This window comes from Oreochromis aureus, linkage group 11 (genome assembly GCF_013358895.1).
Source record: "Oreochromis aureus strain Israel breed Guangdong linkage group 11, ZZ_aureus, whole genome shotgun sequence".
Lineage (NCBI taxonomy): Eukaryota > Metazoa > Chordata > Actinopteri > Cichliformes > Cichlidae > Oreochromis > Oreochromis aureus.
Genome location: NC_052952.1, coordinates 21,613,383 through 21,629,743, shown reverse-complemented (window position 1 = coordinate 21,629,743; position 16,361 = coordinate 21,613,383). Strand labels below are relative to the sequence as shown.

The window sequence follows — 16,361 nt, the reverse complement described above, 5'->3', positions numbered from 1 at the left end:
TTAAATCTCAATCAATAACTCAGAAAAACAAAAAACACAACAACCACTCATCTCCATTTACCTTTTATTGTTACACAGTAGTTTACTGGCACCAATGTATCACGGTTTTCCTTTTTGCTACATTTACAGATGATCTATCCATCTTCACCTCACAGTAAACAAAAATAAATAAATACAAAATAAACACGTTTTCTGAAGGTGGCGGCTCTGGGGTGAAAGGAATCAGAAACAGTGGTCCAGCTTCATTCAGTTCACTTTAGTGTTCATTCTTGCAATATGAATGAAAATATTATTATTCTTTTTGGCAACTTTGCATTTCAAGAATACCCAGAAAGTGAAGGCCTACAGAGAGTCTCTGTGATGAACAAGAAGCACAAACATGAAAGATAAAGTGACACCCTGGAGGGTGAATCATAAAAGGGAAGACCCCATTCAGCTTAAAGCAACATGATCAACATCTGCTGCTACACAGCTGGAACTGATGAGGTGTTGTATCGACACAGTTCACACTTCAGCATATTAAACTGCATCTACGCAGGAAGCAATTTGCAGCGACATGGCGATCAGAAACCACAGAAAGTTAGTGATATTCAACGACTTCACCCGACTACGGCCAGGGAAAAATAAAAAATAACCAAACATGCTGATGATGCAAAGTGGGCGGATCCCAGATGACTCTTTCAACGCTGCAGGATAGCGGTGACTGACATTCAACCTGGCAGTAAAAACAGGGAATGATATGCTTGTCGCACCTCTTTGAAGCTGAGCAGTGAACATTTCGGGTCACTCTGGGATTTGGTTGCCTGAGTAACCCAACCACCGATCAAGTTTCAGTGGCAGACGTTGGAGCAGAGACACCCAAACATCCCTCCCTCTCCCCAGTCACCTCCCTCAGCTGATCGAGGAGAACACCGAGGTGGTGTTCCCCAGCTAGCATAAAGAGATAAACTCCCCAGTGTATCCTGAGACACCTTCATCTTTACACTCAGCTCTCTCTCCACAGCAGACCGGTACAGCATTCACATCACTGGAAATGTGGCCCCAATCCTGAGTAACCCTCTATGTCAATCACCGGTATCCTGCGCTCTCACTGGTAGCTTCAGTTCAGTTCAGGAAAGAAAGGTTTTTCCTCTGGATCCATCTGCTTTGCTTCACCTGTTTTTTTTCTTTTTTTGTTGTTGTTGTTGTTTTTTAAACATCCTTGAAATCGTTGAAAGTCGTTCACTTTCTATAATCTCTTAATTGCTTCCTGTGCAGACACTCCATTAGAGCAGGGGTGTCAAACTCCAGTCCTCGAGGGCTGGTGTCCTGAAACTTTTGCATGCATCCCTGCTGCAACATACCTGAATAAAATTAGCAGATCATTAGCAAGACTCTATAGAAGTTGACTGCATGCTAAGGTGGCAGTTCAGCCATTTTATTCATGTTACAGCAGCTCATGAGTGAATGAACATGGTACATTAAAGGACAATTAGAAGTACATTTTTCCCAAACACTTAACATTTATTTAAATTTACTTGAGGAAGGGTTAGGGGTTGCCACCTCAGCATGCAGTCAAGTTCTATAGTCTTGCTAATGACCTACTAATTTTTCCAGATGTGTTGCAACAGGGATACATGTAAAAGTTTCAAAACTTCTGGAGGACTGGAGTTTGACACCCCTGCTTTAGAGTACTGTTTTCCAAAATGCTAACATCGATAAAGTGCAGTTAACAAACATATTCTCTGCCATCTAAAGCGCCAATTCTTTAAACTACTAGATTAAGATCGACGACGGGAAACAAATCTAAAAGTCTTGTTCTTTACATATAAATGTTTCTATGTGATATTTTGAAGTATTTCTCGTCTCGCTTCTCTTCATTTTAAAACACTGTAGTCTTCAGTAGCTTCGGTTTGTAAACGGCTCCCTCACACTTCATCTGGACTCGATCGTGTAACAACCGAAGCCTAAGACCGAATCTCTGCTTGTGCTTTACTGGGTCTGATTTACTCAGCAATAAATAAAATAATGTAGTGTGTGGTTAGAGTTAAATCAGACTACAAAACTTCATTCTCTCAAAAAAAGGTACAACTGAATGGGGTCATAAACCTTTGCATTAACAATCTTCCATTTTAAATCTTCTCCAAGTCAACAGGAAACACTAACACTTCTCAAACCAGTGCACTAGCATGATCAGTGATGCATCAGATCTATGACCGACGCCTCAGTTTATCGACATGCAGTAAAACAGTAGCTCATACAAAAAAACAAAACAAAAGAATAAATTAAATCATTTCTATGTGTATTGTAAACAAATATGCTAACATCTATTTACAAAAAGTGTACATTGTAATGAGCTGCCTTTGTGATTCCTTAAAACTCACTATAGCGGACAGACCCGACTAACAGTTTGATGTCAGACATGTTCGTCTTGTAGTGCTGAAAATGATGTGTGGCATGCTATAACGTTACATCTGCGAGAACATGATGCTAACCGCTCAGTGTCAGTGGTATAAAGGATTTGTTAACAAGCCTCCAAACTGGTACTATGATTTTCTACTCTGCTATTGCTCAAACATGTTAGAGAAACATGCTAAAGAACATTTATATATTGTCTAAGTGAGCTTAACCGCGCAGCTGTCTGCTTATGCTCGTCTCAACTCGACCGTACTTCATGATCAACAGTAACCTGGAAATATAAATATTGTGCTAATGTACAGTAATGACGTGTCTACAGTACCCAAATGTGGACGAGTAGTAATGTAAAACTGTACTACAGGAAGCAATGAGAACAAGTTAGTCATCTGAAATCACTCGTTTCCATCCTCACTCCACTAACTCAACTTTAGACGTATTAGTGTTTGTGTAGTGAATTCACATTTTGTCTAGGGTATGCACAATCAAGAAAGGCAATGTCTCGTTTAGGTTCAGAGGACTTCTAACCTGAAAAAGACCACATTCACACTAATGCAGACAAATCTCTGACAGATGTTTGTTGCATTGGTTTTGGATCCACACCTGCGTCTTCAGATCACCTCCCAAAAATCCACTACATGTGCCAAAAAAAGAAAAGAAAATAAGAGTTATTTTCCAACAGGCATGCAGTAGGGGCTCAAGCCAGCCTAGAGTGTTTGTGTTGAACAACTCGCTGCTATTTGTAGGGGGTTTGTGTGATGAAATGCAAGACTCACAAAAATGGACAAGATCAGCAGAGATCAAGACAGAAAATCAAGGCCTAAATCAAGGCCTAAATCAAGGCCTAAATCAAGTCGCGCGAGCATTATTATACCCCCCTCCCCCAGAAAGATCTCTGCTTAATGATACTGGTGGTGATACTGGGGATTTATGCTTCAGTGGGAAATCTGCGTTGTAGCTACGCCGTTACTGCAAACCCATGTGTAACCCTACAGCGTAACCTGACGTGCACCTTCCTACTAATGTAACTATACATCGGGTCGATGCATTAATGAGAAATTACAGAAACTATCGGCATGGGTATGAGGGAATGTACATAGAAGTGGAAAAACTACAAGGACAAATATGTTTACCCCTAATAAAAACAAAAAGACTAATGGCAGCAAACAGTGGGGACCCAGCAGCATATAAACCCTGGGACACAGCTACATGTTACAGAAGCGTAAATGCCGGTAACGACGTCAGCTGCTTACGTGGGTTATGCCGTAGGCTCTACCTAGATTCCCTGCAGAAGTCTAAATCCCGCCTTACTGTCTGAAAGTTCAAGCCAGTCACAAAGCAGTGAGTCATTATTTGTTACTTACTGAATTTAAACTCTAAAGCTCAAATGCACATGAGAAAAGTGCCGGATTCCAAGACTTTGTGTGAGTAGTTCCACTGAAAACATCAAACTTCCCAAATGTTTGCAGGTGTTTAGTAAAACAAATAACCAGCAGCATAAAGGAACCTTTTAGTTCCTGTGAGGTGCAAACTTAGCTAATCTTAGCTTTTTCAGGTCCCTCATTACCAAGTATAATGAGTGTGGCTTAAAGGCCAAAAAAGGTGTTTTAGAGATGATCAGCACTGGTGTGAATATGGTCTAACACACGCCTGTAGTGTGTAACAGCAGTAGTGTAAGAACCAAGATAAGAGGCAGCCACACAGGGTGAGCTTCTCACTCTGAATGTGGCTTTTCAAAAGTCTGGCAGACAGGGCAGCAAGGAAGAGTCCTCATAAAAGGAAGAGACGGCTTTTAGGGATTAGGAAGGAGGGGTTATCAAAACTTATGAACGAGTTGAAGGAGCAGGGATGAAGGAGCTGAGGAAGACAGGGAGAGAGCGAAGGGCGTGATCTATGGCTGCTCCTCTTTCTTCTTAAGTGATATACGTTTCTTCCTGGCAGCAAGCATCTCGTAGAAGGGATCCACACTAACGGCAGATCTGAGGAGATGAAAAATAAACAGTGATAGAAGATACATAATACCTTTTAACTTTTACCCAACAGAAAGTACTAAAAAGGAAATAAATTCTCCCAAACAGTAGATTATCAAGTTTTTGGTCAGAATTTCCTGCTGTTTCATCACTAACTGCATTTTCTTTGACATTTTTCATTTACATACTTGATGCTGTGGATCCACTCGTCCTTCTCCTCAGGTGTGGGAGCAGAGATGCGGTACACCATGTGGTTTCCTTCCACTACTCGCCCATCAGCCTCCGTCTTGCACGCCTTAATCAGCTGACCACGATTGTTGGGGATGTACAGCTCAAAACAGTTCTGTTAGAAGAAAAAAGGTGATGAAAAATGTTTTGAAAGTTTCAAGCAAAATACTGTTCATCACACTGTTTAGCAAAAATGGCCACTTACAGGCTTCCTTGGGTCTTCTACTTCTCGAATGCTAAGGTTTTCCAAGGGAATGATACCTCGTGGCTCTTTGTCCTGTAAATAAAATCATGAGTTAATGAATATTTGTGGGTATTATTTTGTGTTTTATGATGAATTCCCGCATTGGGAACCAATATGACAAAAAAACCCTTTAAACTCAACCACGTGTCTTTTTCTTAGATTAGCATTTGTACATCTCCTGTAGCGCCCTCTGGGAGGCGCTACAGGAGCCTCCGGACTAAGACCACCAGGTACCGGAACAGCTTCTTCCCCGCAGCTGTCAGACTCCTGAACTCTGCCTCCTGACATCTGACCCACGTTAAACACATGGACTGAACATACACACACACCCACAACCACTAGCACTTTATCACTATCACAATTATCCACATATCTCACTTATCTTAACTGCACTACTGTATAGTTCTGTGTAAATATCATTCTGTACATATGATAATTTTTAATCCTACAACTGTTTATAACTTGCATAGTTCACATTTCTGTATAACTGTATATCTCAGATTTCTGTATAGTTTTTATTTCATATTTATATCCTGTTCATAGCCTGTACATAGCTTGTACTCACTACAGCCTGTACATACTTATAGTTATAGAATATTCATAACATACTTCACACCGTGTACATGATAACATACCATAATAGACCCATTTCTGTAATATACTTACATATCTATATTATTGCTAATATATATTGTAATATATCTATATCACGGCTAAAGCACTTTCTGGATGGATGCAAACTGCATTTCGTTGCCCTGTACCTGTGCATGTGCAATGACAATAAAGTTGAATTCTATTCTATTCTATTCTATTCTGTACTACTTTTTAACTTTGTGGCTCAGCAAGCTTCAAGCAAAGCAACATGCTCTTCCTTCACTCACAACTAAATTTTCAAGTCTTGCAGTTTTCAAAAATTACCTCAATTGATCACAAAAACCTTTGTACCTCACCAAAACAAGTGCGTCACATTCACTGCAGCCTCGAAGCCATTAGTCTGAGAAGTTAGCTTCTCACAGTGATTATTATTTGGGTTTCTGGGGTAGCGAATGGAAATCCAAGTCAAGACAACCAGTTACATCTACCACTCATTTTATTTTAAACAAGTCACACAGGCCTAGAAAAGGGTCCATGACCCTCACCGGTCGTGAGGAAAAAAATTGACTGTTTCCCGACCCGTTATTGAAAGTCGATTGCAGTCACTGGAAAAATGATTGCTAGAGTTCAAGTAACACAACAGATTTCACCCAGCGAGACCCAGCAACCTCTGGGAACCACTGCCAGCCACTGTCACGTCTAATATGGCAGACAGCACATGAGCAATGTGCGCATGACATATGGTGAGAAACCTTAGTAAAGAACTTCATTGCTCTGTGACCTCAGTAAAAACCTTCCAATTAACTTTATGGGCTTAGTCACTCTTTTAGGGTCATAATGAATAAAACCTCAAGTCCATTTTGTAAATTTTGTTCATTCTAAGGATGTTTTCACACTTTTAATTTGTTTACTCTGAACTGGATCAGCTGATGAATTTGTAACCTCCGACTTTTATCTACCTGTGGTTTGCTTTTATCTGAAACAGAAAACAAACCAAAACGTGTCACTACAAACCAAATGTAACTGGAGTAGGAGCAACAAAAGTAAACAAAAGTAGCAGGTGTTGAGTTGTAGTTGCTACAGTTTCATTTACTCTGCACGTCTGTAATGCCATACGGTGCTCCAGAATGCAAAGCATACCTGCCTAGAGGAATGTGTTTAGCTCAAACTTGCATACGCCTCACAGTTGGGTCAGATCGAGTACGAATCACGAGTTTGTTTAGAACTGGACAAAGATTACCTCCTCTAAAGGGTGCAGCTGTTTTGGTTCAGACACAGTAAAAAAGTGAACGATTTTAATGGATTAAGCAGTAAAGGCATGAAAACACCCAAAGGCAGGAGGATTTATCCAGGGATTGCTGGGTAATCGCTTGTTAGCCATTGAACAGTTAGATCCAAAAAGACCAAGATGGTAAAGTCAAAAAATTCCAGCTGGAGGCTCAATGAGAATTTAAAAACTAATGAGTGACGTCATGGAGGATAGATCCATCTTTTATATCGTCTATGGCTCCAGCAAGACTGGTCAATATTACCCAGGCTATAAATAAACACCAGAAACCCAGACTTGTTTGCAGAGTTTACATCCACTGAGACACTGCATGAGGACAGAGAGACTTACTGTGGTATATTCAAAGTAATAAAGGCAGTTATCTGTGAGAATGAACCATCGACGTTTCCAGGTTTTCACCCTTCCCCCTGAAACACAAAAACATTGATGATGATGAGTGGCAAGACAGCAAAAGCAGCTCTATGTGTATTACTTCTACAATCTACAGAAATCTACGCGGCTAATCGATGTCTACAACTTTTTGAATAACTCTGTCAGTACATACCTCCTGAGAAAACAAGCAGCGGCAGTAGAGGGTGGAAATCGCAGTGAAGAAGGAGAGGGAAAAAAGGAAAGGGAGGATTTGGAGGAAGACAGAGGACAAAACAGAGACAGAGGAGGAGGAAGAAAAGGAGATCATATTAGTGACACACAGATGACAAGCCCCGCCATGCAAAAGAAAACAATCAGATTTTAAGGCTGCCATAACACAAGAAAGTGAGTCTTCTTTTTCACCGTCATGCTATGGCATTTTTTTTATGCCACAACACTGAACTGATTATTGGAGGCAAAGAGAAAGGTTTATCACAGCACAAAGCCTTAGCAGAGAGTACAGTAGCATACAGTATTAATCACTTTAAAATCTCAGTGGCAATGCACACTCCTGACCAGAGTCACTGTAGTTTATTTTTTTTGTAATTAGTTCTCATTTTATTTTGTGTAGTTTTTGTTTTTAATTCTGTTGAGTTTCCAGTTTAGTCTTTATTAGTTTCAGTGTTAGTTTTAGTCTTTTTAAAGTATTATAGCAGGGATATTGTATGGCAGAGGTAAGATTTAGGAACATAAGTACAGGTATTACAATAAAACAGAACTTTTTAAAAGCAGTTAACTTACAGTCTTGTAGACATCTAAAGTCTCAATAAACATGCCCATCAATGTCTTATCAGGAAAATTAGCAAATACTATAACTCAGGATATTTCCTCTATATTTTCATTTAATTTAGTGTTTTTTGCAAGTTCACAAAATTGTTTTCATTTTGTTTTCTTCTCAGTTTTACTTTTACATCTAGTTTTAGTTTTTGGTTAACTATAACGACCCTTCTCCTGACATTTTGAAAGCGCACACACGCACGCACACACACACACACACAGAGACAGAGATGAAGAGCAGTGCTCCTCATCACAGCATAAACACCGTACCAAGCTTAAGAAGCCAGCCCTCTCTGTCAGGGTTGAAGAAGGTGTGTGTCAGGTCATTGCCGTCATCTTCCGGGATCTTGAAGGGCTCATTCTTAATGCTTTCATAGAGATTCTGAAGAAAAAAATAAGAGAAACATAAGAACACAGAATAAACATCTCTCTGCATCTACAAAGATCGTACTCTGAGCAGCTCCTCTGGTAGGTCTCCCCCCTCATTGATCCCTCGGTTCATCGAGATGAAGCGGTCCACTCCAGGTTTGTCTCTCACGTTGGGATTGTGGAGGCTCGTGTTCAGCATAATTATGGCAAAAGAAAGCACGTAACATGTGTCTGTGAACAGGAGAGACATATGTTTACATTCAAGGCACACAAACGATGTTACCTACAGAGTAGTGTATTTTCTTACCCCTTTAATACCAAGTTTTGACACCTCAGTGTATATCAATACAGACGAGGGTTGACAACATTTTAAATAGTTCCTGGGTTTTTCCAAGGGTGGTTGCATAGGTAGCGACCAGCCTCACTTACTTCTGATGCAAACCCAGTCACTTTGTTCTTTAAGCGTTGCAGAAATATGACAGAAAGCACTCATTTCAGGAAAAAGCATAAAGGGTTACTCCAAGGGTTTCCATCGGTAAATAGTTTAGCATGTTTTACGTATTATTCAGTTTTTCATAATTTACATTTTTCTGTATTTTGATTGTGTTATATTATTTTATGTAAAGCACTTTGTAACTGCAAAAAATAAATATAGCTTATTTAGGTTTGAACTCATCAGCTAATTTGGGTTTAATGTTTTGCTAACTCTTCAGAGCTACTGTCAGGTGTGAAGTTGCCTGAATGAGCAGTGACGACTGTGGGCTGACATATCAGGTCATTTCTCGTTAGACAGAAACTGTTTGCATGGGTGCACATATTCTGGAAGGCCACTCCTCACGTTACTTTCCATTTCAACTGCACTGATAGGAATTCAAAGAACTCAAAAACAACAATTGTTCACTCACACCGTAACTAAACAATTGATTTAAGACAAGCTTTCAGTATCACCTATTCTACTTGAAATGCAGTGCGACTGTGTGTTTATTTTACCAGTGCTCTGGAAGACACCGGGGTTGCAGTGGCAGTATCTCTGAGCAAAGGCTTCCATCATTCTGTCGATCTTCTGAGCTTCACCAGGCAAACGGAAACTCCACAGGAACTGTCTGCAGAAAACAGGTCAAGGTTTAGGTCAAATCAGAGAAAAAAAAAAAAAATGTGCTAAACAGTCGCTGCCGCTCTGTTTCATAACCTTTTTCCATCTGCATCCTCAGGTGAGAGCGAGAGTGGGATTTTCCATTGTTGACTAAGGCTGCTCACCAGAGGATGCCTGATACAATTGAAGCTATTTTTTTCCTCAATATACAAAAAAAATACACAGTGGACAGGGGTTACCTGAGGGCCTGGACGAGGTTGAGATCAGTAAATTCATGGAGGTCAACGAAAGCCTGCAGGACTTTGATGTTGAAGTCATCTCTGCAAATCATAGAGGTCACAGTTATACATGGCTGATTAAATAGACAAGAGATAAGGGACAGAAGAAATGTCAACGCCTTGCACCTTTCTCCGAGGTAATCTCCTATAGCCGTCTTGTTGAGGCCTTCTCCTTTGTATAAGAACTGAGCAATGTCCTCTGGAGTGTGTCTGAGCAGCTCATTCTCCACCAGAAATGCAATGCCCTGCAGAGAGAAGAACAAGTCAGTCACAATCCAAGGAATCTAGAGGAGACACATTGAGCACTTGTTTAAATATTTGAGGTATTACCTTTTTAGGATCCATGTTGAATTTCTTCCTTCCCATTGCCACATGCCTACTTTTCTGTAGAGTTTTACTGCAGAGAAGATAAATGTGTTGGCAATAATTAACTTGTTCTGTGATCAAATCAAAGCTTCTCATACAAATGGATCCTGACAAACCTCCATGAGAGCTATCACCAAGTACCAAGACTGTTTAACTTATTAACACTAACATTTTTCTTCAATACACCAAGAAAAGCAAGTTTACACCAATGCAAAATCTTGACATTCACCTAGAAAAGCTATGTGTAGGAAATCAAGATTTTTTTAGAATTGTGATTTAAAGGGAAACAATTACTCCAATCATTCACTAAAACAGAATAGCTATTAAAGAATATTACTCCAGGCACAGTGGACGTTTTATACATATTTTCAGCCCCTGTTTCTATTCTTAGATTCTACACGAGTAGATTTGCATGATTTACATTTCAAAACAATCCATATTTATCTTAACCCTGTGAATCTGAGATATTTTGTTTTATAAAAAGACTAACATCTTTTTCACGTGTCAGTAAAAACACCTTTTTTTTGTCCTTCAATTGCCAAGAATTGTTAGAATAGTTTTCAAAGGCCGATAATCACACATTCCAAAAGCATAATTCAGTTCAATTCATTTTTATCTATACAGTCCAAAACAAAACAACATTATCCTTAATCTGCTTAAGGCCAAGGTAAGGTAAAAAACCCTATAATGACAAAACGTCAACAGTCTCAGCAACAGATGTGAGCAAGCACTTGTCAACAGGGGAAAGGAAAAACTCCCGTTTAACAGGAAGAATCCTCTGGCAGAACCAGGATTAGAAAGGGGCAGCCATCAGCTACAACCGGTTGTGGGTGAGAGGTGTGAGACAGGACAAAAGGCACATATTCAGTTCATAAGGTTAGGGCTTAAACTGGGTTTAACCCTTTAGCTCCTCCACCATCTGAAGCAAACAGTTTCAGTTTCTTCTAATTGGCTACCCTCACAAACAGGTTTGACAGCAGGTGAGTCGAACTGCTTTGCTCATAGCCAGAAATTTAGGCCATGTTTAATATGAGCATCCACAGTTTTAACAGTATGCATGACAGAAAATGAAATTTCTCATTTAAGCATATATACAAGAGAAGTGATTCATTACTCCAAAAGCATTTGCTTTTGTATGATTATTTTATATCACTTCCTCTTCATTTTGTTTTTTAGAGTAACTGATGTGGGCTTTCTTATTACCTGCCCTCTGTGCTTGTCTCCAGTCCCTCTACCTCTAAAATTGCCTCTCGTAACTCCTCTCTGAGCCTCTGGATCTCCTGCAGCAGGACGCCCTTCCTCCTACGGATGTCCTCCAGCTCAGAACGCTCCTCTGGGCTCAGGTCTACTGGGACTGTAAGGGAAAAGAAGAAGAATGAGTCAGCTACTGCTCCACATATAGCAAGTGGTAACTGTGCCCAAACAATCCCAATCAAACGCTGTCTCCAACAGTGGCATAAATATGATGTACGACAGCATTAACACTGCTCCGCTGACTGACTCCTAAAATAAAGCAGATTAAATTAGAATTAAATCTCTAAATGCTTCTTACACTATGACAGAGTAACTGCTCCAAGCCCATCCCTGGTAAAGCACCGATTAGTTAAAAGCTTGGTTAATAAAAGAGAAAAATCACAAAAATAGTCTTAGATATTAATTGGGTTATCAACCTATGTAATTACATAATTTTCAGGGTGATGAGCTGACTCCTCTGAGATTTTGGCTGCCACTAAAAAGTGAATGTACTTTTGTACATTTGTGGTGGTCACTGTAAATTATTTTCAGTGGTACACCTTTCTATCTACACTCTGTTCATAGCAATGCACTGTGATATACAAACAGGGTTTTCCATTATGCAAAAGGGGCGACTACAAACATAAGCACCACTGCACTGCCTATAATTTAGACAAACTTAGAAGTTCATGCATTTTCCTGTTATTCTGGTCATTTTTTAAACAAAAAGATTTATTTTTAGCTGAAGTACACTTCTCTGTAGTTTTTAAAAATGGCTACTTAAAAAAAGCAAAACCCTTTGTGAGAAGTGCCAATTTTTTGGGGGGGAGTGAAATAAGAACTGCATAAATCCACAAGAAGTAAGCATCACACTGAATGACCATCTTGCTTTACTACTCACCTTGAAAAATCACTCGATGTGACCAGAATCAAACCTCTAAAGCTAGACCAGTTCTATACAAGGAACCAAGACTTGACTTCTGTATTATGAAGTATAATTTATTTCCACTGCATATAAAATGTGTTAAATATTAACACCTGGAAAATATACGGACTTAAACTACATTAGCACAAACGGCCTGACTTAGATTTCTAATAATAATAATAATGATAATAATGGATTGCATTTATATAGCGCTTTTCTAGACACTCAAAGCGCTTTACAATTCCACTATTCATTCACTCTCACATTCACACACTGGTGGAGGCAAGCTACAGTTGTAGCCACAGCTGCCCTGGGGCAGGTTGACCGAAGCGAGGCTGCCATATCGCGCCATCGGCCCCTCTGGCCAACACCAGTAGGCAGTAGGGTGAAGTGTCTTGCCCAAGGACACAACGACCAGGACAGATAGGACGGTCACCCCTTAGATTTCTGCGGGGAATCTTTGCAAAGCCGACAAAGCGACCTGTGTAAGTGGTTGATATTATTGCCAGCATCCTTGTCTGTGGTGCCGATGCATTAATTACCATGTGATCGTGTCCCAGTGTTTTACATGCAGTGCCAGCTGATAGAAACAAATAAAATGCTGGGAGTTATTTTGGTCCCTGCTTATTGTTGTGGTCAGTTTTTTCTCCAGAGGCAATCATATTTACCCCTCTATTTTTTCTCACTTCTTCTCTTCCCCTTTAAGAAATTTGCTGACATTTGTGAGTCCTGATATTGATGCTATAATTATTCTTCATATACTGAGGCAATGATGGTTATTCTTTCACTGATTAAATCAAAAACTGCCGCAAAAAAGTATGTGGAAATGCACATGACAAATCCACAGTGCAAACCATGCCAATAACGAGTACTCCAGGCTGCGCTGACCCGACATGTAGTTACATTTCTAGGAAGGTGCAACTTGGGTTATAATGCAATGTTCAGAGGGGTTTACGGTTACGCCATAGATAACAGTGTAGATTTCCCACTGAAGCATAACTTCCCAGTAAATATGACTGGCTCACTTATACTTGTCGCAATGTCTGTGTTGTTTGACATAACCGAAGTCTGTGCATTTTGCTGTCCTGCCTATCTGACATTTAAAAAATAACAAATACTGAGAAAATGAAACCCCAAACATATATAGATATTTGTATATATATTTAATTCCCAATCCTGGTTACAGCCGAAAACCTCAATGGTGAGCATGAGTGCCCAGTTGTTGTCTTCAAGGTTTAAAACCATTTCCCAAAACCATAATCTTCCAATGGCTGGACAAAAATAGTTACTTACTAATAATGCAGGTCTAGTTTCCGAATGCCACAGTTACATTAAACTATAAGTCTGTTTATACAACTAACCTATTTCAATAAGTGCCAACTAAATAACAACATCCCTGCAATAAATTAAAATGTTATGAAGCCTATAATCTTCAGTGTTTGCTGAAGCTGTTTTCATAGGCAGTGTTAAATGTTTTATAAACCTCAATAAAATGATTACAACTTAACAGCACAACAAATGACAGGCTCCAAAATGAAAATAAAGTTAAAACATGATAGTCATAAAACAGTTTCACATAAAACTGAACATGATAACCTTCCGGTAAGCAGCCTTTTTTGCACCCAGTTCAGACATAAAGTACTGTGTAAAGAGCCTTGAGTCACCCTTCATTTTGTTAGGAGATAGATGCAGTGATTTACTGAAACATGTAAAAACAAACTGAAATAAAGTATTCACGTCAAAGGGAGTTTGTACAATTCTCACAGGCTTGAAAGTGGGTATTTGTTATGACCACCTTTATTCTTCAACACAGCCTGAACTCTGTTGAGCAGCTTTCTTTTCATTTCTTTAAGTGGTCTTCAGGAGTAATTCTCCAGCCTTCTTGAAGGACACTCACAGCTCATCTTGGATGTTGGCTGCCTTTTGTTACATTCTCTGCTTCATTAATGAGGAAGTTGGGACTCTTGAGAGGTCAATCCATGACTGAGTGTCCTACTATGTTTTTTTTTTTCTATCCAGGTATGCTCTTATTACACTGACAGTGTGTTCGGGATCATTGTAATGTTGAACAATCAAGCTGTTGCCAGATGGTACTGGTAATTTTCCAGATATTATTGTATGATGGATCAAAATCTGATACTTTTCTGCAATCACAATTTCATCAGTTTTGACAAGATCCCCAACACTACCTGCTGAAATGCAGCGACAAACCATAAAAAAAGGCTTCCATCTGGTTTTACAGATGTACAGCTGTAGACACTCACTGTTGTACCTTTCTCCTGACTACCTTTGTACATAATAATGATTTAAATCAAAAATTTCAAATTTGGATTCATTACTCCATAAGACCTGTTGTCATTTATTTTTAGTCCAGTTCTTGTGTATATGTAGGCTATAAATATTCTTCCTATACTGGAAGAATAAATATTCTTATGCCTCAGCCTTTTCTGTCCATTTCCCTTCCTTAAGAATGGCTTCTTGACAGCCATCCTTCCACTCAGACCAGGCTTGAGCGAAGAGTAGATGGATCAACTAATTGAACTAAAGAAATTAAAAAATAATATGTTTTTGCAAAATTAAAATTGGCTATTTTCTAAGTAATTTGTTATGTTATGTGTAGGTAACACTAGTTCATGCCTTGTGCTTGAAAGATTTATGTATCAGGGTTAAGTGGCTTTAAAAAAACTAAGGGGTGACTTTTTACAATACTGTAGATATCCAAAATAAAGTCAGTGCTAATGAAACAGACAGTGCTATGAAACATACGTACATGTATGCTACATATATGCATATTCTAGAGATGAAGTCACTTTTCCCTCTAAAAGTCATAGATAATGTCTGAGGTTTATCTTAACTGTATTTTATCACTGTACTAGACATATTAAAGTGAAAACATTAATATAATCACCTGCTATATGGCATAAACATAAAAGCAGCACCACAAGCTACAGCCTCGGACTAAATCAATAGCTCTGTAAACTACAATAAATATAACAGCATTTATCTGAGCAGGACTTACTGTAGAAAACGTTGACCTAGAGGTCAAAGCAGCAGTGTTTACTCTGCAAAGCAAGCAGCTGCTGTGCACCACCACCACGCCCACAGCCTGGATCAAAGCCGTGATCCACACAACAGCATCCACTACACTATCTACCTAAAGAAGTTGGTGTTTTCAACGCAGTATATCATTATTTCGAGCCTTTGTGTAGTCTAAAAGCTAGTTAGGGTTTTATAAATCAATCCACCGTGGCTAGCTAAAAAGTTAGCTTTTATCACACACCGAAACGACCAATGTTTAAATGGCCTCATGCAAACATAATGCATTTCCTAAGCTAGTTCAAACTGTAATATTGTAAACATGTACACCCATACCTCTACAAAATTTTCTCACCCTTTTTTTCGTGGTATTTTATTTCCATTTAAATGCTAAATGCGTTGAGTTCTCACCTGCGCTAATAAACTAAAGCTAGACTGTTAGCCACAGTTGGCTAGCGATAGATAGCCTGTGCGAATAGCTACTTACTGTAGTCCAGGTCATCCATTTTTGGCGCTTTACTTTTAGGCATAAATAGTTCAGAGTCGAATGTCATTCAATGTCAAAAAATAGGGATATATATAAATATATCCTCAAAACTAAACGGGTGAAAAAAAGACAACCACTGGTGTCGAAATTTTGGGCCGGAGACAAAGGAGGTGGCGACACCGGAAGTAGTGTCTGACATTTAAAGCGGTACACTTCCGGTCAGCTGTTTTTCAAAATAAGGTGCCTCGCCTTTAAAGCTATTTTTAAAGGCTTTACTTGGCATTAAAGCACAACAAACCCTACTGGTTGGAAGCTGACCTACAAATAATTTCACCGATTTATTTCTAGAATAAGTCTTCTGCTTCTTTCAGCTGCTTTCTTTCTCAACCTACCTCTAGTATCCTCCTCTGTCACTCCAACCCTCTGCATCCTACTTCACTACATTAATGAATCTCTCTAGTCTTCCTCTTTTCCTCCTGCCTGGCAGCTCCAAATTCAAAATCCTTTGTCCAATATTTCCACTGTATCTCCTCTACTAATATCCAAGCCATCTCAGCTTTGCTTCTCTAACTCAATATGAACCAAAATCTTTCAGAAATGTTTCCTGCACCTTGCTGAATCTGTGCCATGAAGAATTTAATCAATCCTGAAGTAAAAGGGGTCCAACT

At 39.3% G+C, this 16,361-nt stretch overlaps 1 protein-coding gene across 1 annotated transcript; it reads right to left on the bottom strand.

Moving 5' to 3' along the window:
- Positions 1–50: 50 nt before the first annotated feature.
- Positions 51–15,873, bottom strand: cyth2 (cytohesin 2). Its single transcript, XM_031734098.2, has 12 exons — positions 15,694–15,873; positions 11,216–11,366; positions 9,977–10,043; positions 9,773–9,891; positions 9,608–9,688; positions 9,266–9,378; positions 8,358–8,506; positions 8,177–8,288; positions 7,049–7,125; positions 4,798–4,869; positions 4,553–4,707; positions 51–4,373 (listed from the first exon to the last, which is right to left on the bottom strand). The coding sequence occupies exons 1-12, from the start codon at positions 15,758–15,760 to the stop codon at positions 4,286–4,288; spliced, it is 1,251 nt and encodes a 416-aa protein (XP_031589958.1). The 5' UTR covers positions 15,761–15,873; the 3' UTR covers positions 51–4,285.
- Positions 15,874–16,361: the final 488 nt, after the last annotated feature.